The 24,614-nt window shown below is 38.7% G+C and overlaps 1 protein-coding gene across 1 annotated transcript in view; it reads right to left on the bottom strand.

Moving 5' to 3' along the window:
* Window positions 1–6,801: 6,801 nt before the first annotated feature.
* wnk4b (WNK lysine deficient protein kinase 4b) overlaps window positions 6,802–24,614 on the bottom strand; it is a 94,728-nt gene continuing 76,915 nt past the window's right edge. Inside the window, exons 17-22 of the mRNA XM_036567367.1 lie at window positions 20,700–21,610; window positions 19,519–19,612; window positions 15,968–16,481; window positions 12,408–12,616; window positions 10,876–10,970; window positions 6,802–10,692 (exon numbers count right to left, since the gene is read on the bottom strand). Of these exons, the coding sequence (XP_036423260.1) occupies window positions 10,690–10,692; window positions 10,876–10,970; window positions 12,408–12,616; window positions 15,968–16,481; window positions 19,519–19,612; window positions 20,700–21,610 (1,826 nt within the window). The 3' untranslated portion in view covers window positions 6,802–10,689. The remainder of the gene's footprint in view (window positions 10,693–10,875; window positions 10,971–12,407; window positions 12,617–15,967; window positions 16,482–19,518; window positions 19,613–20,699; window positions 21,611–24,614) is intronic.

Genomic DNA, 24,614 nt, shown 5'->3' with positions numbered 1-24,614 from the left:
TTTCACATGATCATGTGATGTGATATTGGTGTTTTCATTGCCTGTTTTAATGAACCTTGGTTACATGAAAGTTTCACCATGTAAGGTCAGCCTAAACTTCACAGTTACACCAAGCAATTCAAAAACAAAGTTGCACACATTTTCAGTTATTCCACTAATTAGCCAAATTAGCATCTTGTATTTTTGATACACCATCATTCTCACAATCAAGTCATCAGCAAGGTGTTTACATATTTGCATTATCTAGTGTTTTTTTTACCATGCATTTGAGATGTTTTTTTATCTGTAGCTGCTAAGTGTGTAGCTTAAGCTTTTGAAAATCAATGTTTAACTAGCCAATATGGTGACCTCATGATGTCTCACTAAACCTGTCATAGAAGAGGGGGTCACCCTGTCAACCACCCCATAAACCATCTTGTATTTTTTTTCTTGTTCACTTATCTGGTGATACAGTCGTTTTGAAGTATGTCATTTGATGCGATCACATGATGTGTTAACACTGTTTTGATTGACAGTTTCATGAAAGTTGCTTCACAATCTTAAGATGCTTGCAACTGTTGAGTTTCCAGTGAGTCGCCAGACTCTTTACATTATGCAACTGAAATGCACTAGTTTCATATAGTTTTCAAGTAACCAATATTACAAGAAAGTTCCACTGTGTAATGAATCAGAATCAGAACCAGTAGTCTTATAATCTGAAAATGTATAGGTTTGAATTTGCATTATATTGTCACATATTTCAAATGTTTATTCGTAGAAATCATCAACTGCCCTTTGGTTTCTATGACAAATGAGTTTGAAGTCAATAGGTTTTCTGTTTTTTTCTATGGGAAATGTATTGAAATTACTGCCTGAGGTAACCAACCACACAATGCAGCAGATAGAAATTAAGTTGAAAATTGCTGGAGTATTCCTTTATTGGAAATCAGGCTATCGAGAACCTCCACTTGGCTCCTTGGCAACCACATGACGCTGTCTGTGGCCAACATGAGCCAGGTGATAGATGAGCCTGTCTCTTACAAGCATCTTCAAACGTCAATAAAACCTGAGGCGGCACTGAAATAAGACCTCCGTCTCACGCCCCAGGCATCGCTCACTGTCTGCAGTGTGTGCAGTCTACTGTATATCACTGCTACACACTGTACATGAATAAACAAACACAGGGCGGGTCAGCATGTTCATTTCTTTGATCGTTGTAGAGATTTTAGGCTGCAATGGACCACGAGAGCCATTACGCACACGTTATTAACCTCACAAGGTCTATGATTTTGGAACAATTCAATTTTTAGCTCAGTTCACTCCCGTGGGTGCCAATGGCAGACCAGTGCAATAATCTAAATTGGATTTCCTTTCCGCACCGCTGCGCGTTGCCTCCTCCACCCCGGTGTGGACTCTCCACGGCTGTCTATCTATTAATCTAACCCAGACCCAATCACTCATTTGGCCACAGGGAGCGGAAGCTGAGAAGGACCGGACCTCTTGGTTGGCCGCAAAGCAAACAAGAGGGTTTGGAGTCTTTCTTTGTGATGAGTCTCAGGGGCCTGAGAAAGGCTAGTGTCAATAGCTTGTAGGGTCAACGACTCTAATTAGGCCATTGGTAGGGTTTCCTTAATGAAGGCTCACAGCAAGTTCACACTAAGGAAATAGGTAGCACAGTGTGGAACAAAGTGCCGAAAATTGAGCTGGGATTTCAGAGACTTAGGGAGAGTGGTTTACCCAATTTATCATATGGTGGCTTATAAGTATTGCTCACTCAAAGTCATTTTTTTAAAACAAAACTCTTAAAGGTTTAGTTTGATGAAAAGTCTTTTACACAATTTCCCTCTTACTTTGACAAATGATCACCCAAAACATGTTGGGTGTCCAGTGTTTTTTCTAAATCTGTGTGCCATTTTGCTACCTTTTAAAATGGACAAAAGCATCTCACAGAGCTAAAAACATCAGTAGCCGTCTTGGAGCCTTAGTACTTTTATAGATAACAGCATGTAATACAGTATCAGAAACCACATACATAAGTCTATTCAAGCTTAATTAATAACTTGACATAGTTGGGGCAAGTGTGTGATGATTTACACAATGATAATTATGTTTCTGCTACTTGTTAGCTACATTAGCATCATAGTTCTGGTGCAAAACTAGACGCAAACACATCTTGGCCGATAGACTACATTTAGGTTAAGGAATAAAGGATAAAACAGATTTTTCACCAAACCGTATTCCTTTAAACAACATACCAGGCAGCTACAGCAGTGTCTTGCCTTTGTTTCCTGTGTATGCGCTAGTCAGCAGTTAGCAAAGATATATAGCACACAGTGCTCCCCCAAGCAGTGGGTATAAAGCCATGGTTTCATATGACCAAAGCCATCATCTATGCACCTTTCATCATTCACTTCAGATACTTCAGCCAACAATACTAAAGTGGCACACAAAGAAGGAAAGGTGATGTTAAGTGCTAGCATTCCTGCTCTGCATGCTTCCCTTCATCATCAGCCAGAACATTATCATGTTTGGCCAAACTTTTCTATCCAGGGAGTGCTAATCCAGTATTAGTGTACTTTCCATCCACAGCAGCCTTAATTTTTTATCAGTAAAAGGTAAAAAAAATTTTGCCTTTTTACCTAATTTAGCAACCTCAATTTTACCAATAAAAGGTGGCACACAATGCAGGTATAATGATGGAGTGCAAGAGGTCAGGTTCTGCAGGATTTAGTTCATCTTTAGCCAGGTTGTTAGCATTTTTGGACAAACTGTTTGTTCCTAATTTATAATGATCCAATCTGTTTTCTGTCTACAGGAACCTTATTTATCCTCATTCAAAAAACATAGAGCGTAGAGCAAAGACGATGCTAGGTGCTACAGTTGTTTATCATTAGTAAGAATGTTAGCATTTTTGGCCAAACTATTCCTTTTCAAGAAATCCTGATCCACAACAAACCTGTTTCCTGTTCACAGCTCTCTCACTCATTTCATAAAAAGGAGAGGTAATATAAGAAAGATGATGCTGAGTGTTAGCTATTACAGCAGTGCTTTTGTTCACCAATAGAAAGAGTTTTTTTGGTTAAATGATCCTGATCAATGACCAGTTTGTTTTCTGTCCATGGTAATCTCTATCAATTTTACCAAAAGGAGCTGGCACTCAATGAAGGAAAGATAATGCTAAGTGCTACTTTCAGGTTCATACATCTGTTCATCATTAGCCGGAATGTTAGCATCTCTGGCCTAACTATTCCTTTCCAAGGAGTCCCAATCCACAACAGCCTCTGTCCACAGCAGCCTCACTCAGTATTATTAAAAAATGAGAAGTGCTCCTGAATCAGTGCCTGGAAGGCCAGATTTCTCTCAACCAGTGTCTTCAGGCTGGTGGGTTAGTATGCCTGCAGGGGGACAAGGGCTTTGGTGGAGGAGGATGAGGAGGCTGGGGAGCCTTCACTCGTGGCCTTTGTGGGTGCCAGAGATAGGAGGCTTACACACAGCTTCAGGCATCACTGATCCCTCTGGCCAAGCACCATTGCTGACAATTTCCTACTGCAGCACACCAGCCCTCCTGCCTAATTCCTGATTTTTAATCTGCTGTTTCTGCTCACAGAGCAGTGTGTGTGTGTGTGTGTGTGTGTGAGTGTGTGTGTGTGTGTGTGTGCATATCAGCTACACTTTATGTGAACCGTAAGACAGATAGAGTGGGATCAATATAACATGTCAGATGACAAATATTGAACACTCTAAATAGTTCTGTCCCAAAGTTCTACACCTGATAGGATTTTAAGCTACTCTGAGCAAAGTACATATTTTTTAAAACAGTATCTTCTCTGACCAGTGAAAACACATCAATAAAACAATCAAATCAGTCATTGATTATGGATCAGTGTATTTGTGGCCTGAAAGCTGAGCTCATATCTCAAGCTGTCTGAGGCCTGACAGAAGAATTTTGAAAAGCAATAACATTTTGCGAAGGCGTCCAAATGATTATTCCAGGTGGGTTGAAGGAGTGAACAGTGTCCTGCCCTCTACTGCCCTGTGCGCTGGCATTAATGAACCCAATTACTCTCTCTCTCCTGCCTGTGATCAGGGACAAAGGGCATGATATTCTCTCTGTATGGCCTGGGGTGTAGTGTCTGTGTGTGTGTTTGTATTTGTTTTCATGTATTTTTAGGACAGAAATCTCTTCTATATAGAAAACTAGACAAACACAGTACCTGTTTTTTTTTACTGAGTTTAATATATATATATATATATATATATATATATATATATATATATATATATATATATTACAACATTTTTACATATATTACTTACATGCATATAATACATATGGGACATATTTATGACTCCATGCCCTCACAAGGCCTAAAAACAAACAAATGTGTATTTGTGCAACAGTGTGTGTGGATATTATTACGGATGGAGCCTCACATGGTCTTCCTCACATGGCAACAGGAAAGCACGGCTTAGCAACCGGTTGCTAAGGACCAAAGCGGAGGCGAGGCCCCCCAGTGAGTTTCCATGCCAATTGAAGGAATTCCCCCCACGACCAAGCCGCTGCATGCCACTACTGGGTTGCCATGGTGATTGTGTGGAGGCGACAGAGTAAGGGATGGAGGCCAGATGTGTCCTTTGATCTGAGTGGTGGAGCTAGAAAACTAGAAATAACTACAGATATACACAATAACAGTGGATAACAGCACAGGTTCATGTGGTTTCTGACACTGACAGTTACAAAAATAAATAAACAACAACTGTATATCATACAGAAAAACACATAAGTAAGTCTATTTGAGGTTACTGGATGTGGTCTAAGGCAAGTGTGTGATGATTTAGGCATGCAGTTTGCACAATGCTATTTGATGGGTTAAGTTTCTATTATTTGTTACATTAGCCTGTCCAATACAAAACTAAGGCAAACTTCAGACACCAAATATGTCTTGGCTAATCAACTGTATTTGGGGGAACGCTGTGTAATTTTTTTAGCCAATGTATCACTTTAAGCTGCTCACAGCTCACAGTTCAATGTCAGTCTGAAGCAGAACTAACAAGATTGTGAAAAGAAGTCAGAACTGTCTGAACAGTGTACTTTGAGAAGTGCTGAAAACTTTGTGTACCTGTTCAAAGCAGGAGGATTAGACATGTCACCATGGTGACACAGTGGGTGAAATGACAAGTTGAAAGAATATTCACTGCCCTCTTTTGGTCACAAGCGGAACAGCAGTAAAAACACTGTGACATTCATTGGGTGGGGACCATCAATGTCAATGCCAGTCATCCCCAAGTGACCACTGAAAAATGTGTACAGTGTACAATAAAGTGCTACAGAGTCCAATGGGCCTCCTATTTATATCCTTTTAGCATTCCAAACAAGCACCAATAACTTCCATACTCCCTATAAATAGCAATCATTCGTCTTCATTAATGGCCTTTCTCAGACAAAGCTGAATTTGACGTGACTTCACATAGAGAGGAATGAAACTGAGAGGCAGCTTTCCCATACATGGACATGCTCACAGCATTACATCATTTTACTGCACAATCTCACCAACGTACCATTAAACCAGTTTTTGCAACTGAAAGGTAACAAAAGGGCAACAATCAGTCAACCCATGGTTTTAGGTCTTGAGTGAGCATACGGTGTAATGTATGACTGCAGAATCTTGCTGGCGCACTATGCAAGCAAAGAAAGGCTGAAGTTGCATAAGGATGACCTGCTATGACCCCAAACTGAAAACAATGGGTGCTAAATATATATCTCCCCCTGTCCTGTTGGATCATAATCAGTCGGGTCAATCCAGACTATTTATAATTTACAAAAATCTGTGAAGACGGCCTATGAGCCTCAGCAGGATAGCAAGCGCTGGTGCTGTGAACTGGCTGAGGAATGCACAGAGGTATTAAGATGTTCTGCTTGATGCAAAGCAGAACATTCCTACCATGTAAAAACAGAAAGGCGGACTTTCCACAATAACTCCATAAAGCCCTGAATTCAGCTAGGCAGGTTATAGATGGAAACAAAAACCCTGCTTGGCAAGATTTGAAGTTCTAATTCTCCTAGTTTACCTCAAACAGTAATAACACAGCCTTTTTTGGGCTGATGGAATGTGAAATTGCAAACCACAGCACGTGCACTTTATTACAAACCCCTATCTTGTTCTTCCACTGGCCATTTTATGAGCTACACCTAACTTTTAGGTTCACTATGTTGGTGTGCATTTACAGACTATCAGCTGCCCTCTACCCCAACCATCTTTGGTCTAAGCTACTGGTGTTTTTAAACACCTCAGTGTCACTGCTGGACTGAGAATAGTCTACCAACCAAAAATATCCAGCCAACAGCGTCCTGTGACCACTGATGAAGGACTACAGGATGGGCCAACATGGTAGTAGTGTCTAATAGAGTGGACAGAGAGTGGATATAGTGTTTAAAAACTCCAGCAGCACTGCTGTGCCTGATCCACTCGTACCAGCACAGCACATACTAACACACCACCACCACAGTGTCACTGCAGTGCTGAGCATGATCCACCACCCAAATAGAGTACCTGCTCTGTGGTGGTCCTGAACAGTGAAGTATATGGAGAAAGGTGGCTAGCAAAGTATGCAGAGAAACAGATGGACTGTGGTCAGTGGAGCTGATAACTGGGCAATGGGTGTAGTATACTGTATACGGCTGCTAGTTATATTGACGAGTATTGAGCATCAATTAGAGTATTGATTAAGATTAGAACAGAAACAGCTTTGGATTGTTGGGCCTCAGAGATGTTCAGTCAAAGAAAACCAGAATGTAGAGATGAACCAACAACAAAAACAGTTTAAATCCATATTTTATTGTCAATATTTACAATCATTAATTCTGAAACAGGAATCATAACATTAGGGTAAAAAAAGAAAGGCACAAAGTATGTATGGCAGAACGACACTGTTTCTTAGCATAATATAATACAGCTTTTTTATCTCTCATTATCTAAATATATGTATATTTTTATAAACATCTGCCAGCTTCTTAAAAGAATACAATCTGTTAAGTCTTAAGCAATCTTTCCAAACCTTGATACTTTAAGGCATCAATAGTTCAAATATCACAGTTTCAATTTCAACATTTTTTTCTTCATCACATTCATTTACATGACCTTACTGCATAGGCAAAGGCATTCAAATAGATGCAAGGGACATAAAACACTACACAGTTCATCGCATTTTACATCAAATCACACTTATATATACAGAGCGTCTGTGGCATGTAAAGGCAAACGCCTTGCTAAAAAGTGCATTGTGTCAGTTGATGAATACGGAAACCACTTCAGCAAGCAGTAAGAAATGTCTCCATTTCACATTCTACAAGAAAATGATCAACCCAGGAAACATTCTTAGCAGATAGGGGGCAGAAGAGACTAATAAAGGTGCTCGTACACTGCATATCCAAAAGTTTGTGGACACATGAATTCAGCAGCATTAAGGTGCACTTACTGCTGACAAAGGAGTTCAAATGCACACACAGTTTGTGCAGTCTCCATAGAAAAGCACTGACAATAGAACAGGATGCTGCACATGAGCCCAAGGTCGCTATGTCCACTGTCAAACATAGGCTAGAGGAGTATGAAGCCCCCCACCCCTGAGCTGTGGAGCAGTGGAACTGCATTCTCTGGAGTGATGGATTGCCAACCATTACCTGTGGGATGAGTTGGAGTGATCCAGAACTGATCATCCAACATCAGTACCTGATCTCACTAGTGTTCCCGCTGCTGAATGCAATCAATTCCTCACAGCAATGTTCCAACACTTACTGTAAAGCCTAGAGTAGAGACAGTTACTGCAGCAGAGGGGGAACAAATACCTTTTTAATACTCTTGATTTTGGAAGAAACATTGGTTGAGCAGGTGTCCACAAACTTTTGGCCATGTAGTGTAAGAATGAAGGCAGCTAAAAATGTGTTTCTGACCTGAAATCACACCAATGCATCATATTTGTCTGGATCTATCCTTAGAACATGTTGATTTTCTAAGTGAAAAGAAATGAACACATCTTCTACGGGGAACTTAAATATGACATCTGCAGTAAAGTTTAGTGTCTTTTGTGAGTTAATATAATACATATAAAACATAAAATATAATGCCATATAATATAACGCTATAGCCTTCGAACAGGCCACATTTTATGCTTTATTTTTTCCAGTATGTTAAATTCAGTAAAAAAACAGTAACTGTGCATTAAAAGGTGCAGAAGTGTGTTCTCTGTAGAGGATGTGTAACTTATTTTCACTTAGAAAGTCCACAAAATGTTTTTAGACCAGGGGCACCCAAACTTCTGCATATTGCTGTAATTAGTATATCACTGCTGTCATAAGAAAACCTGCTATGTCTGAAATTATTACTTTATAGGGCAACAGAGAAATGGTTCGTAACTACATTTATTCCAATAATTTCACCATTTCTCTTGGTCCATTTAGATATACGTATATCTTTAAAAATCAACTGAAACTGAAAAAAGAGGTTTTGATAACAGTAATGATACATTTCATTATTCAGTGGGATTTTCTTAGTTTTACTGTGATTTGATGACATTTTTATGATGCATACGATGCTTTTAGGAGAGGGTGTCTGTTATCTGAGGCAGCAAATGCTTCAATAATGAAAGTGAATAAAAGAATAAAAGAATATCTGTAGTTTGAGTTAAATGAATCTGCTTTGTGCAATTTCAAATGTGCAAAACAATCGCAAAGCTGAAGATGCATTTGTTCTATGATCCATTAAATAAATAACAAAACATTCTAATATTGGCACAGTTGATTGACAGGTCAGAATTTGATCTGATATCATTTATCCTCTTCACTTTAGTCCAACATTAAAAGGAATTAACGTTAATTAATTAATTTGTTCATTATTATGGTAAAACATGATAACATGCAGAAAAATTAAATGTTATCGTTATAATTCAAAAAGGCCAATCAATGGACCACCACCACCAGTTATACTGAGTTGCACCTCAGCATCCATACCAGCAGGGGGCTCCATTGCTCTGGACAAACAGGCACACAACAAAAACATTTTCTTATTTTGCAGATCTGTGACCAGTTAGGTCTTTTTTAAACAAGCTTATGGTTAAGATCAGGTGAAAGCAAGCTGCTTAATGATATTCACTCCTCCACTGAAATCTCACTAGGCAGCCAAGTACCACCATTGTCTGTTGACCAAGCTGAACGGACATCAAAATATCATGGAAGGAACCCACACTTATTCTGCCCCCCCTGAAAATCACACACTGTGAGGCCTGTTTCACACAAACTACCTCTGCGGGACATGTGCAATGTGGCAGTGTGACTGCTACAGCTCGCATGTGTTAGCTATACACATGCACAGCATTTTTACTGCAGAACAGTATGCCATGCAAGTTCTACAGACATCCTTTATCCAAATGGATAAAGAATCAAATCTGCTACTTACTTACAAACTAAACAATTTAACAAATCTAATTTTCCTGATTTGTGATTGGGCAGTTGTTTCAGGCCTGTAAACCGACCATAAACTGCAGCCTGAAATACCTAAAATTTCTTTTGTTTGATAACGGCCTTGCAGTGGGGACCCCTCAGGGCCCTTTAGGTCTTCAGAGAAGGCCTAAATGTTTCTGTGAAATAAAAAATACATATCAATAATTTTTAATTTGTTGTTATTTAATAGAATCATCATACTTGTTGCGTTTCAACTCTATAAGCGTTGTAGCAAAACTTTCATCTCATTGTTATGTTTTGGTTGGAAACAAATAGGTTAAGTTCTAGAAAAACCGACCTAAAGTGATCCAATCAGAATTTTTTTCTCTGGTATCTTAGGTAGATACTTCCAAGAAAGCTCTCCTATTGGTTTGGACTTCAGGATCTGAACAGAAGGCCTAATCTGTCACATTAACCAGCAACACTGACAATGGAATCAATCAATCATGTTCCGATTTCCAGTGAGTGGGATCAATTTTATGAGAAAAAACATCACTCTAGAATCGAGACTTACTAGAATTCCTAGATATGTCACTGACTCCGATGAGTTGTAGCCTGACCAGTGGGTTTTAGTCAGTTGTTAAAAACAGAAAACAGCAGCAGCTGCTCTACGCCAGGGCTCTTCATAATGCAGATACTATAAAACGTCTACAAACCAGGTAAAATATATGTCAATGCCTGTTACAAGCGTCAGATAAAACATGGAATGTCAGAGTTTTATCGAAAACAGCCAAAAAATGTGCATATAAATTGCTGTTAGCTCAGCGCTAACATTAAAAATCTCACAGAGAAGTCTTTTTTTCTTGTTTTTGACCATATTTATGGCACAAACTGAAGGCCGAGCTCTAGCAGTCATGGTTCACCACTACAGCCATAAATTATAGAACTGTAGTCCTGTTTTATTTATTTTTGTTTGTTTTGTTTTCAGAATTTATTTCCTTGTATTTTGCTGCAGTTTGCAGATGACAAAAGAAGTGATGCCTATGTTCAGCATTCTGCGCCACTTTTGGGACACGATGTGCAAACTGTGTAAACACCTCAACTTGTTTACATGGCCACCAACACAGAAAGCAACGCCCCACGCCACACAGAGGTAGTATATGCGAAACAGGTCTGACAGTTTGTAGCAATATTAACCAGGAGAAGGCCAGGATGTCACTTCCTCTCATCTGGGGCAGTTAAGGAAGGCAAGAAAACACAGCAGGGTTTTTATGAGATCACTGGAAAAGAGAGAGAGAAGATTAAACATTAGTTGCTGAAGTCATCTGAGTAAAGATGCTGATTGATGGATCAATATTTCCTTTGATTGTCTGATCATTACAAATACAAAACATCAGTATGGAGTGTGGAGCTCATTTCAGACCAGACTGTTCACTCTGAGATACTTTGTGAAACACTCTTACCACTCTGGCATAGTCAGAAGCGAAGGTCACTCCTTTAGCTGCTCGCTCCTGAGAGCCGCTGCTGCTGCCGCTTACTGAATTCTTCCTCATTATACCTGAGAGGGAGCACATGTGCACATGCGTTAGAGAAACCACCATGTTTGTTAAACTCTTTTAAATCCACCACAAGAGGATTTCTGGTGTGTGCACATCTACTTTGGCCACAGTAAAATTTATCAATGAATGGAATCAGAGCTTTCTGTATGCTACCTTGTTTTCCACCACTGTATAAAAGATACACGAGGCTTCCTTTATTGTTGATCGTGCTGTGATATTTTCTGTGCGAGCACATAAGCTCATTCAGAACGTATTTCAGATCAATAAGTGCTTATTATTGATTAGTTGAATAAGAGTTATGATAAAGCACTTCTGATGTGACTTATATTCCAGTATAAGGAATATTTAGGAATATTTATTCCTTATATAGTAATATAAAGGCAGCTTGTTGCAAAAAATAAAAATCTACAACTTTTTGGCTTTGTTAGATCATATTCTTTACATATAAACTCAACAACAGTTTTGAGAATTTACATTAAAATCAACTGCAGTTTTTTGTGTCTGACTTAAAGGGTTAACTTAATTGAAGTCTACATTGGTAACTTTAAGCTATTGCTGGTTCTCTAGACTTGTACGTACTGATCACTTTATCATTTTATCAATACTGCTCATATTGACATTTTACTGTTTTTACTTTCCTTTTACTCATTTACTGTGTTTTACTTTATTTGGTTATTTTTATTATCTAGGTGTGGTCCTCAAAACTGTACTCAGGAGCTCCAGAGGGTCCACATTCTTTCTTGATCCTAACTCTAATTTGTCTAATTTAATCTAATCTAACCACTAACTTAAGTATATTCAGAGCTTCACAGTTGGTTTTCATTTATTTCCCTGTTTATAGCAATTTGGTACTAATCAACTCCATATCTACTGCTCTGATGTTACCATGGTAACAGCTCCCCCTCAGTGGTGGTAAAATCTCATTTACCGCTGGTTCATTTAGTGATTTATTTAATGTAAACCATAGCAAGACATTAGTATTCCAACAAATGAATATAACTGAACTTTTAAATTTGTTGGTTAATGTAAAATTCTACACTAATAGCACATTTAATGTACCCAACACAGACGAGTTCTAAATAAGCTGCTGCTGAACTCACTTGGGGGAAGGCATTGTTCGCCAGTCATGCCTGTACAAAAAGCTGTCTATGTTATGTACATTTTATGACATCCTTTGTTGAAATAAAAAAAAGGTAAGGCAACAGAATGTCCTGGAAAAAGGAACTGCTTTTTACAAATCTTGAACTGGCCCCTGGGTAGTACACTTACTTTTAACTCAAGTTGAAACTCAAATTGGCAAAGATACTCAACGTGTAAAAACACGTCATTTGAAAATCCACTATTCATATTCTATTGATATTCATTAATTCAGTGACTGTTTGAATGATGGATTAATTGAATCCTTCACTAGTTGAGTGTTTGTGGGTATAAGCTACCTGTAGGGGGCAGTATGTCAAGTCTCTGTAGGCTGTTCCTGCGTGAGGAAGAGGGGTATCCACCACTCTTGGAGAGACGGCGCTGGCGGCTGGACAGCATGGCCGCCGGAGACACGATACCTGGAGGAGGCACCTTCCCCATCCGCTCATACAACTCCTCGATCTCTCGCTTCTGAGAGGCCTGTAGAGCCTGCACCTCAGACAGATGCCTTAGAGAGAAAGAAAGAGAGAGAAAATGAGATATTGTGTTTGGCTTGGTCTTAGATTTGAATGAGGGCATTATCATCACTGGGGCGTCCTTCAGATAAATCCATCATCAGGATGAATGAAGCATTACACCACTTCAGAGTTACTCCACTCAGTGCATTCTGATTCAGGACGTATCAGTGTGTGTTTAGCAGAGTTTTGGATTAGAGAATATTAACAGCATGTATAACTCAGTAAATCAAGAGTGTCTGAACTACGGACTGTGTGCCATGAGTTGCCTGGAATATTTTAATGTTAAAAACACATTTTTTTCCAGTTTTAAACGAGTGAAATATATATTTTTTGTGAAAGATGCTTCTAAATGTAGACAGAGTGGAACAATAGGCTTCAACAGTTCATAGCACAAGACAACTTATATACTGCTAATATGCAGTATTCTCCAACAGTGGTTCTACTCTTTCCATCTTACAGTGAGTGCTATTAAAGAACAGAATGTAATCTTACAACTCACCTAGAACTATTTTATCACTCCACTTATCATTTCAGTGCTGTGGTTAGTGATGTGTTTCTCAACATTAGCCTACTGCTTTCCTCTTTCCTCCTTCTCAGGTGAAGAACACAGGTAATCAAGCTAATGTCCAAACACTTTTTTCAGTGAACATGTTAAAATGCTCATTCATGATTCACACAATAACCAGAAGACACAATGTTATTGAACTGTTTTTGTTTGCAGGTGTAACCTGTCCCTGAAACTGAATACAGTTCAATGCAAAACTCTGAACCAGTGCGAGGAACGAAAATGAATGCGACTGGTATTAAGGGTACAGAAAATGTAACAATCCTTAATGAATCTGGAACAGAAACGTTAATTTGAACGTCCCTGTCAACGTAACTGCCTGGTCCAATAACTTTGCAAACCTATTATTTTATTCTATCAAGCCCATATACAATATATGTCAATATGACTGAGCATTTTTCATTTAGTTCTAACCACTTTAGGAATGTTACGTTGGTATTGTAACACAAGAGTGCTTATATCTGGGACTACAGTATGTATGTTCTGGGGATTTGGAGACCTCTCTGGTGGAAATGTGTTACTGCATGCAGAAGAGCATAAAGGAATGTGGGTTGTGCTTCTGACCCCTTCCTTGAGTGGATGAATCTGATGATTGCTAGCGTGTTCAAAGAAAACGAAGTGAATTATCCAATATTTTTATCATATCTTCATTTTTAAAATATTGATTTGGTATATGACACCTAAACATTGAGCTGGACCTTCTTTTTGACGCTGTATATTTGACGTTAATATGTAAAGATGTATGACACACCTATGACTTTTTTGGTTACATGCCAAAAATGTAATATTACAATACTTCAGGAACTTTTCGCAATAAGCGATGTGTCTTGGTACTTATTTCTTCTGACATCTGATTTGAAAAGACAAAATAATGCCCTGTTTAACCCTTGTGTGGTGTTTGGGTCTGTGGGACCCATTTTCAATATTTAATGAAAGAAAAAATGATGCGATTTATTATTGTTTCAACCTCAGATTCCTTGGCCTTTGCTCATTTTCTGTGAAGAACATATAAAATACAAAGATTTGTATTCAACATAATTTGCTTTACTTCATTCTCTTTGTACTTAGCATGCTGTAAGGAAGTTAAAATGAAAGCTGAACCCAGTGTCTGTGCGTGAGTGGGTGTGTGCTTTATACTTGTGCTTGTGTTTATACGTGACTATGTATGTATGTGTTCGTGTAGTGTGAAAAGACTGCACAGACTGGCTGCTAATGTGTATATATATATATATATATATATATATATATATATATATATATATATATATACATATATGTGTGTGTGTGTGTGTGTGTGTGTGTGTTTGGTGTGTTTGTGTGGATGTGCATGCGTGTGTTTGCATAGCCCTGTGTTTGAGCAGGATGTCGACTGGACTTTTGTCAGTTTTTTTTTTAAAGCTCTTTTTAATTTTTAAAAGAATTTAATGACAAAATTATGTTCTGTTGGTTACTGACATCTGACTAGGTTTAGGATTAGGCTAAGAAAATTCTTAATACATAATTACATATAGATACTTAATATATCTACACTGATATCAGTATCAGCCTAGAAAAACACACATATATGTGTGTGTGTGTGTGTGTGTGTGTGTGAGTGTACGCGTGTTTCTAGACTGATACCAATATCAATTATAAGTAGACAAGGAGACCCTTAATCGGTATATACACATTTGCTTTAAATTTGAAGTTCCTACACAAAATGAACATGAAGTGAATATTTAATCAAATAATAACTTCAAACTTTTGAACAATATAAAAAGAAATGTGCCATAACGTCTGCACAGGTGATACATTATGTCTTTTTTTCAGTACATTAAATTCAGCAAATAAACAGTACACAAGTGTGTTCTCTGTAGGGGATGTGTTGACTCATTTTCACTTAGAAAATCAACAAAACGTCATTTGACTAGGGGCGCCTAACCTCAGATTCCTTGGCCTTTGCTCATTTTCTGTGAAGAACATATAAAATACCACATTTTCAGTGTCTTCACACTGTTCACCCCCCACACATTTATACTACACATGTAGAGTTGGGGTGAACCCGCAGGGAGTAAAAGTGTAGAGGTGCTGTGTTAGTGTGTGTGGGTCTGTGTGTGCATGTGTTTGTATATGTGTGCGTGTGTGTGAGGGTGGTGACACGCTGCTGAGTGGCCACAGCTGCTAAAGGAGAACCCTACGCTGGCCACTTGTGATATTTTAAACATCTGGTATTTTTACCACTGAGTAACAAACACATCAACAGCACATAAAGGTTAAAAATACTATCAAAAATCATGAATACAAGGATTTGTATTCAACATAATTTGCTTTACTTCATTCTCTTTGTACTAAAACATGCAGTTGGGAAGTTTTCATAAGTACTGACGATATCCACGGTATACTCAGAAAAGCACATTGTGACATATTGTGATGTCATTAATCATGATAATAGATTAATACCAGCCCTACTCTGACTTTTAAATGACTATTTCATGGTTTACAGGGCAACATACTGCAACGCACAGACACCATTTTTAGCATGTCTTTTTGTCTTGACTCCTCTTTCTATGTTAACAAACAAATCTTACATAGTGCAGCTTTAATCAACTAATCAATTATTACAGATAACATGCACCTCTACTTTTTGTAGATACCTGCAGTAACAGTTATAAAAGTGAAACTACGAAGATATTGTTCTGGAAATTACAGCTTTCGCCAATGATTATGTGATTGAGCTGTGAAAATGCATTCTGTTGCCTCTGTAGGCTCTTTTGCTGAGTTCAGTATTGAAACTCACCTGTCTCGCAGCTCCTGAAGCTCCTCCCACATGTCCTCGTCCTCGCTCTCTGTCTCATCACTGCTGGCGTACGAGGTGCTGCGCATGTAACTCATCCACGGCTGGTTCACATTTCCGATCTGAGGGCCCCCAGTCAAACCATCCCACAAACTCAGGCTTATCCTCCTTTGCCTCGTCTCTCCTTCTGTGGTCTCCTCTTCACCTCCCCCGTCCTCCTCTGCCTCCGCCTCTGCTCCTTTGCTCTCCATGCTCCCAGTGGGCGAGCAGGGGGTGCCGCTGCTGGAGTCATTTAACTGCTCGGAAGGTGGTTTGTTAGGTGGAGACACAGTGACCGTGTTAAGACTGGTTTCTGATTCGCCCTCCTCCTCCTCAGTACTGCCCTCTGATTGGCTGTTGTTGGAGGGGGTTTTGTCTGGTGGAGGTGTTGGGGGACGGGGCTGCGGAGGTGTAGGTGTGTCGATCTCGACGCTGGGAGTGACCTGGAAACGTCCCACTGTGATGGCAGGTTTTTTCTCTGAAAGCAGAACAATGGATTTATAAAAATGTATAAATATATATATATATATATATATACTATAATATATATTATATATAATATAATATATATATATATAATAGTTGGATTTATATAATTATGTATATATATATATATATATATATATATATATATATATATTATAGTTGTTTTGCTATACATTTAATATACAATACATATACAAATTACACAGGTGCACCATAAAAATTGGACCTGAGCCAAAGTTGATTTGTAGTGTTTTTGAGATTGAATTGATGTAATAATGTAAAAACTAAAATTTTATTTTGAATTGTTTCATTTAGAATATGTATATGAGTTGGATAAAGGCAGTAAAATTACTTTCTACTACATGTTTATACATTTTTACTGAGTAATTATACAACAAACTACATATTCTTTTTACATTCTCTATCAATAGTCTGCACTTTTAACTTTTTATTGCTTCTTCTGATGTCAATAAATCACAAAAACATGGCAAAAATGTAAAGAATTTCTTTTGGCAAAACAAGACACACCCAGCAATAACATGCACAAAGGCAGTATCAATAAAAAGTGTGGAAGCTGCACTGTGCTTGCTTTAAGGAGCTATGTGAGAGATATCATTTATATAAAAAGTATTACACCATGCTTTTGTTATTGCGGGTACGAATTATATCTTCTGAAGGTTGTGTGCTTTCTCTTGCTAAAAACACGATTACTTCGAATAAAATCTTGTTACATTAAAGTACATTAAGTTACTATGGAAGTGACCTTAAAGATTGCTTAAGTATATTTGTGCATGTCTCACCCTAAATAAATGAACTAAAAAGGACACCCCTTTAATGGAGAGTAATCCTAATATGGTGCCCACTAGACTAATGCTGCATTTGAGTGGTGTCTGAAACTGGAAAATACCAATTTTCCCACTTGTAATTTGCACTCAGAACAATCAACAAAGTTGTATTTAAACGATATATGAATTTATGGGATGAGATATAACACAAGCTTTCACTTTTTCTGCTGCTGGAAAATGACAAACTTGACAGACAGACTAAACAGTCAGACAGACTATACCTGGTGAGTTTCTACATGATTTTTGTGCTTTTTAATATAACAAAGAAAAAGCAAGACACATTTCTCCAAACCTTCTTGATTTCTTTTTGCTTGTGTGTATCTTCCAAGAAGCACCTAAACATAATGAAGTAGTATTTTCTAGTTAACCATCTGGCCTGCAGCATTAGTCTGTGTTCTTAAACTCAACAAAAAGGGTAAATAACAATCTGCAGTTCTGTTTTCTACCTCTAGGTGGAAGTCTTACATCATCTCTGTGGAAAGAAACTGTCCTTGCTGCATGTGTGACTGTTTTTGTTTTTAAATGACTTATTTTTTAAATTATATTCACACATAGTCCTGTGTAAAAGTATTAAGCATTTGAGAAAATACCTAAAGCCGTTTATTTGAAAAAACAAAAACAAACAAAAACCCACAGACATTAGAATTAATGCAAATAGAAAAATAAACTATACATTACTTTCAGTATTTACAGTTACCATCTAATACCAAGCTTATTTAATTAATCCTTCATTAAATTAAATCAGGTGTGGTCCTGATGGAATTTAACAAATCCATCAGTCAGGAACTGTATTCATGTTTATTTGTATTTATTATAATGGTACGTAGTGTTTTACTTCCAGAATTAATAGTTTTAAACAGTTTTCATAGCTACCTAAGATTTTCGCACACAGTCTTGTATATAAACTCAAAGCTCGTGTCATCTTACACTGCCCAGTTTAATATTGTTAGACATTAATGAATATATTATGAACTGGTGAAGAGATTAAAAGCTTCTATTTGGGAGATTAATTGTTTTTCTTGTGACAGTGTTATCAGGGCTGGTTATCTACCAGCGCCAGAAGGGACTGTGGGGTATAATAATAAACCAAGGCCCATGCTAAAGCAAACAGCAGGTAGAGCAGGTACATGCTGTAAGGAAGTTAAAATGAAAGCTGAACCCAGCGCATGAGTGGGTGTGTGCTTTATACTTGTGCTTGTGTTTATACGTGACTATGTATGTATGTGTTCGTGTAGTGTGAAAAGACTGCACAGACTGGCTGCTAATGTATATATACATATATATATATATATATATATATATATATGTGTGTGTGTGTGTGTGTGTGTGTGTGTTTGGTGTGTTTGTGTGGATGTGCATGCGCATGTTTGCATAGCCCTGTGTTTGAGCAGGATGTCGACTGGTGTTTGTTTTCGTTCATTTTCAGGGCAAAAATGACTTTTGTCAGTTTTTTTTTTAAGGCTCTTTTTAATTTTTTTTAAAAGAATTTAATGACAAAATTATGTTCTGTTGGTTACTGACATCTGACTAGGTTTAGGATTAGGCTAAGAAAATTCTTAATATATAATTACATATAGATACTTAATATATCTACACTGATATCAGTATCAGCCTAGAAAAACGTGTGTGTGTGCGTGTTTCTAGACTGATACCAATATCAATTATAAGTAGACAAGGAGACCCTTAATCGGTATATACACATTTGCTGTCAATTTGAAGTTCCTACACAAAATGAACATGAAGTGAATATTTAATGAAACAATAACTTCAAACTTTTGAACAATATAAAAAGAAATGTGCCATAACGTCTGCACAGGTGATACATAATGTCTTTTTTTCAATACGTTAAATTCAGCAAATAAACAGTACACAAGTGTGCTCTCTGTAGGGGATGTGTTGACTTATTTTCACTTAGAAAATCAACAAAACGTCATTTGACTAGGGGTGCCTAAACTTTCGCATACGACTATGTGTTACAGAGTGAGTGAGTCTTCATGTCTCTCACAAATGAGGAGGCACCAAAAAAGAGAGTTTGATTGATTTCACTTGAGCTGTGGTGCGCTGATGTATATATTATGTACTTAATTATGTTGAAAATTCATATGGATCATATTACTATTATATATATATATATATATATATATATATATATATATATATACACACATATGGGACAGGTCTTACCTTCAGTTATAGGGGACAGTCTGGCTTTAGCTGCGCTGGTAGCAGCCTCAGACACACTCAGAGTGGATGATGTTCTGAGGCTGGCTGCAGACACCTGAGTGAGGTGGGGTAGAGAACACACACACACAAAGAGGCTGTAACAACAGCACATGCTTCAGAAGCAGAAATAACAGACAACACCTGTACTCTGCTCTTAACAGCTGAGATCATGTGTGCTGGGGTGTGACTGAGTCATCATATGTACAGAACAGGTTTGAGGATGTGCCTGCATCGGTATGTCCTTTTCTGTACTATTTATACTCCGCTAAACACAGGTTTGGGCCAAGAAGCATGAAAGGGTAAAGGTTAGGCTCAGTCCTTGGGGTTTGAATGTGCCTGCATGTGTTGCAATGTAAAGCAGATGTTGCCAATCCAGCCCTCAATCCATACTTTTGTTCTGTGATAGATTCCACTATGCCTCACTATGGTTACAATTTGTTAGAAACTGGAAGTCATGTCAAGATGGCTTCCAGTTTCTATGGGTCAGTGTAATACACGTCATTGTGGCTGCAATCTGTTAGAGACTGGAAGGGAACGAAAACTACCAAAGTGCTACCTTTCTAGGGCTAATTTAGGGCTTTAGCTAATGATTTTTCCTGTAATTTATTCATCTATTAATCTGAATTATTATTCAAGTAAGTGAACCGTTGTGACTTCTTCTGTTTCCCCTCTCTTTACCCAAGGCAGTGCCAGCATTTAAAATTCTGTCTTGACAACAATTATATCTTTGTGCAACGGAATAACACAAGCCATGTCGCCCCCTACACTTCCTCTATTGTATTGCAATCTGTCACATTGACCATGTCAATAATGTGAACATTACAGAGCATTATAAAGAGTCTTTGTTCTACAGTAAACAATGCATCAACTTTTGTCTAGAATCACTCACAGATAATCAATTTTGCATAGATTAAGCATAGAATTATGCACAGAATGGTGCTAAATGCACAGATGTAGTAATGCCCCAGATATGACATGATCAGGACTACAATTGTTGATAATGATACTGGAAAGAGAGAAAGTACATATAAAAAGCAGCATCCACAAGTGCTCAGTTGAAAGCTTTCTGAGAGCTGCTATTTGTATTCTCTTCGACATGGGCTGTTGTGTATATATGTGTGTACAAGCTCTACAGCACTCACTGTATTCTGTGGGCTGGCAGAAGTGGAGGACTCAGGAGAGCTGCTGGTGGAGCTGAAGGGTAAAGAGCTTTCTGTTTGTTGTTGATGTTTCTCTTTGGGTCCTGCACGGACCTCCAATTGGGGGCTTGTCCGGGATCCTGCAGCTGGGTTTGAACTGCTCGGGACAGGCTGTTTGACCTCTGTGGGTAGCCCTATGACCACTGCAGCACTAGGCGGCATGCTTGCTTGTATTGCACCAGATGAGCTCACATTCCCAGCTCGACCTTGATTATCCTCATGTGGATCCAGCCTGGGGGCTGGAACTTGTGCGTTACTCTCACGATGCTGGTACGTATCCACAAAGTGCCCTGCTAGAGGCACTCCCTGGCTATAAGGAGCCTCCTTTTGCCCCATGGCTGGATGCTGGGTGCCAAACATGGGTGCATAGCCTGGCTGGGGTGCCATGGTGGGCAGGTAGCCCTGGGGCAGATTGCTGGGCATGGAAGTGGGGGGCATGAAGGACTGCGCCACACTCATGGCCAGTGACAGCACATTGGCCAGGGACAAGAGCGGCTGCTGAGCTGGCCATATGCCTGCGTTTGGAGGCACAGTGTGGGCAGCAGGAGACGTCAGAGGACCACTGTCAGTTGGAGCCATGTCACCTGCTTGCTGGGCTGGAGGAGTAGGAGAGGGATAAGGGGCAAGGTTGGAGCTGCTGGGGTTTCGAGTGAGTGGAGGAGTGCTGATTGAGCCTTTAAGGGGTGCTGTATTGACAAGATACGGGTAGGGGTAGGGGGAGTTTGGTATGTATGGTGGGTTAGGGAACTGAGGGGGCATGGCAGGTAACTGGTTAGGAAGCAGAACAGGCAGAGCGTCTGGATTGGGGTATTGTGGATATTGAGAGGCAGGTGGACGGTAGGGCGGCGAGGAGCCTAAAACAGAAACAGAGAGATTGGAATAAATTTGTGGACTATAGTACTAGGTGATGCATGGATAATTTGCCAAACATATGTCTGGAATTGTGGGATAGGTTTTCTGCACATACACTGTATGTAAAAAAGTATCCATACACCACTTTGTGTAATCTCCATAGAAAAGTACTACTAAAAGACTGTAACTCTCTCAAGTGGTCGCACATAAGCCTAAGGCCACCATGCTCAATGCCAAACATCAGCTAGAGGGGTAAAAAGACCCCCAGCACTGGGCTGTGGAGCAGTGGAATTACATTCTCTGGAATGATCAAGCACCATTGAATGCATTTGGGATGAGCTGTAGTGCCATCTGTGATCCAGAACTAATGATCCAACATCAGTACCTGACCTCACTAATGCTCTTTTGGCTGAATGCAGATAAATCATCACAGCAATGTTCCAACATCTATTGTAAAGCCTTCTCAGAAGAGTAGTGGTGGTTACTACAGAAGGGACAAGCCCCATAGCAATACTTGTGATTTCATAAGAAATGTTGGATGAGAAGGTGTCTATAAACTTCTGGACATACAGTGCACATCTGAAAAGGATTTCCATAATATTTATGACAGATTAATGCAGGATAAGAGATCTCTGTATAAATTACAGCAATGAAAGCGTCAATTCAATGTAAGCAAAATCGTACAAAAAAAGTTCCACGCATAATACCTTCCGCTGTCAAAAGTAGACAATGTGTCCTAATCTTTATCATAATTTCTCTTAGCCTAACCATCTATCTATCTAGCTGTCTTGAGTGAATGCAGTGTGTCATTAGCATTGTCAGGAGCTATATAGCCAACCAACAACTTTGAGAAAGAGGGAATTTTTCCCTGCCGTATGTTTTCTAAGGTTCACTATTGTACACTTGAGACAGGTCAATGCTTATAGGCTTAATCTGGCAAACATCAACATAACAATTTGCAAAGAATTGTTACAGATGCAAAAACACACAACCCATAAACGCCAATGACAGACTGAGCTGGGGCAAAAATCACTGAGAAAGTCTGCATACATGTTTTTGTCCAGATATACTATATTAAAAAAGGTTATTGGGCCTCCAGAATAGTGAAAGCTGTTAAGAGAGGGACATCTGGACAGCAGTAGGGAGAGGTAAATAATGAATGGGAACTGTCCATGTAAAAGTGAAAAGTATAAAGCTTAAAAAAGGACATGTTTTAAATATGCATGGAATAGCGGCAAAACATGCAGATGTAGTAATATGCCCCAGGTCTGAATGACAGTACTCAAAGGAGAAACAAAAACCTCCTATCACAAAAAAAAAAAACAACAGAAAACAGTATTCATAATTTTGTAATGTATGCCTCAAGGCTCATAAATGGACTGGGACTATGCAGCATACGTAAACAACTGAACAGAATATTTTGCACCAGTGTTTATCATCTCACTGAAGTGCGTAACCCCAGATGAGTTTTTGCTCATGCTTTTCTGACTGAGACTCTGTGTTACATGATGCAGTCATTTATATGTTGTATTACATAAAATATATTTATTATATGTCTGAAATTGCAGCACAAAGTATAATTATCTGTGAACAGTAGTGAACAAAAAAACAATAACGTGCACCGTATTTTACAGAATATAGTCATTTGAATCTTGTGACACTTTCAAGTACAGCTTGAAATCTGGACAAATTCTAAGTACGTACACGAAAGAGCGGAAAAGGCAGTTTGCCTTTTATTAAACTGAGACAGACCCGATCAGGGTGATTTAACGACCATGTTACAGTTAAAGAGCAGGAAGTCTCAATGTGTGCTTCTGCTGAGAGCTCTGTCACACATTCTGAAGTGGCCTTAAGCCTGAGGGGGGTGGAGACAGATCCGGTGTGTGCCTGTTCTTTATTCTGTGAACAGTGTATGCCACAAATAGGCGTTTCAAAGGCAGAGCAAACTGTGCACAACCACCTTTTGTTTATTTCATTTACAGTCAAAACAGCCATTCAGTACAAGTTATTCATATTTCAGGAGATATTTCTGAGGAGATTAGATTTAAGGTAATTCACTTGCATAAGTAAACGGAAGGTTAAGGAAAAATAAGTGAAAAAATGTAAGATTCCAAAACTGGAGATCAAAAATTATTAAAATATACAACCGTGGAAGACCTGGTAGACCACTAAAACTGTCAACATGAGATAAACAGTACTTAAAGCTTTCATCTTTGAGAGAGAGGAGAAACTCAAGCTCCACTCTTTCTTTAGATACTTCCACCATGAGAAGAACTCAACACTACAGGTCTGAAAGTATGTGAAGCTGTCAATAAGCCGTTACTGAGCAAAGAAAAAATATTATATTTTAGTTGTTAAGGTTTCTATGTAATTTTTAAAAATATGTTTCCCATTTTTTCCTGATGCTGAAAAATGAAGAACTTGTACTTAATGGCCATTTTGACTGGAAATGAAATAACTGATTTTTACACAGTACTGTATTTTCCTTTTACACACTACTGTTGAAAGCACATACTGAAAGTCTTGAAAAGTTGATTTAAATGCCTGAGAGTTTTGAGTGCAGAAATCACAATAAAGGGATAAAATGTGTGGGCTATGGCATTATTCCCAAGGCAGGAGTTTTGTCAGCTGTTCCTTAAGTTTAGCAGTTTTGTGCAAATAAAATGAAATGATCTAAACAGGTTTCTATTTAATGTGTGAAGTTATTCCAAACTGAATAGCCAAACTTTTGACAGGCAGCATCCAGTTATGTACCAATAAAAAGAAAAAAGCACACAAATACACAGACTGCAGAAGGAAGCAACATTTCTAGCGCTGTTCATTTGCTTTTTTGGAAACTGAAAAAGGCCTGTTCTCTCATCAGCAATGCCACGTCTCCCAGCATGCATCTGTATGTTTGTGTTCTCTGCGCTAATCAAATCAACAGATTCCACTTCAAACCTCCAGGTGTCAAACACATCACAACCCAACCAGCGTCACTATCGCCAGGCTTCAGCACTGGCGTCA

Source organism: Colossoma macropomum, unplaced genomic scaffold (genome assembly GCF_904425465.1).
Source record: "Colossoma macropomum unplaced genomic scaffold, Colossoma_macropomum, whole genome shotgun sequence".
Classification (NCBI taxonomy): domain Eukaryota; kingdom Metazoa; phylum Chordata; class Actinopteri; order Characiformes; family Serrasalmidae; genus Colossoma; species Colossoma macropomum.
This window is presented reverse-complemented; position numbering and strand designations above follow the sequence as displayed.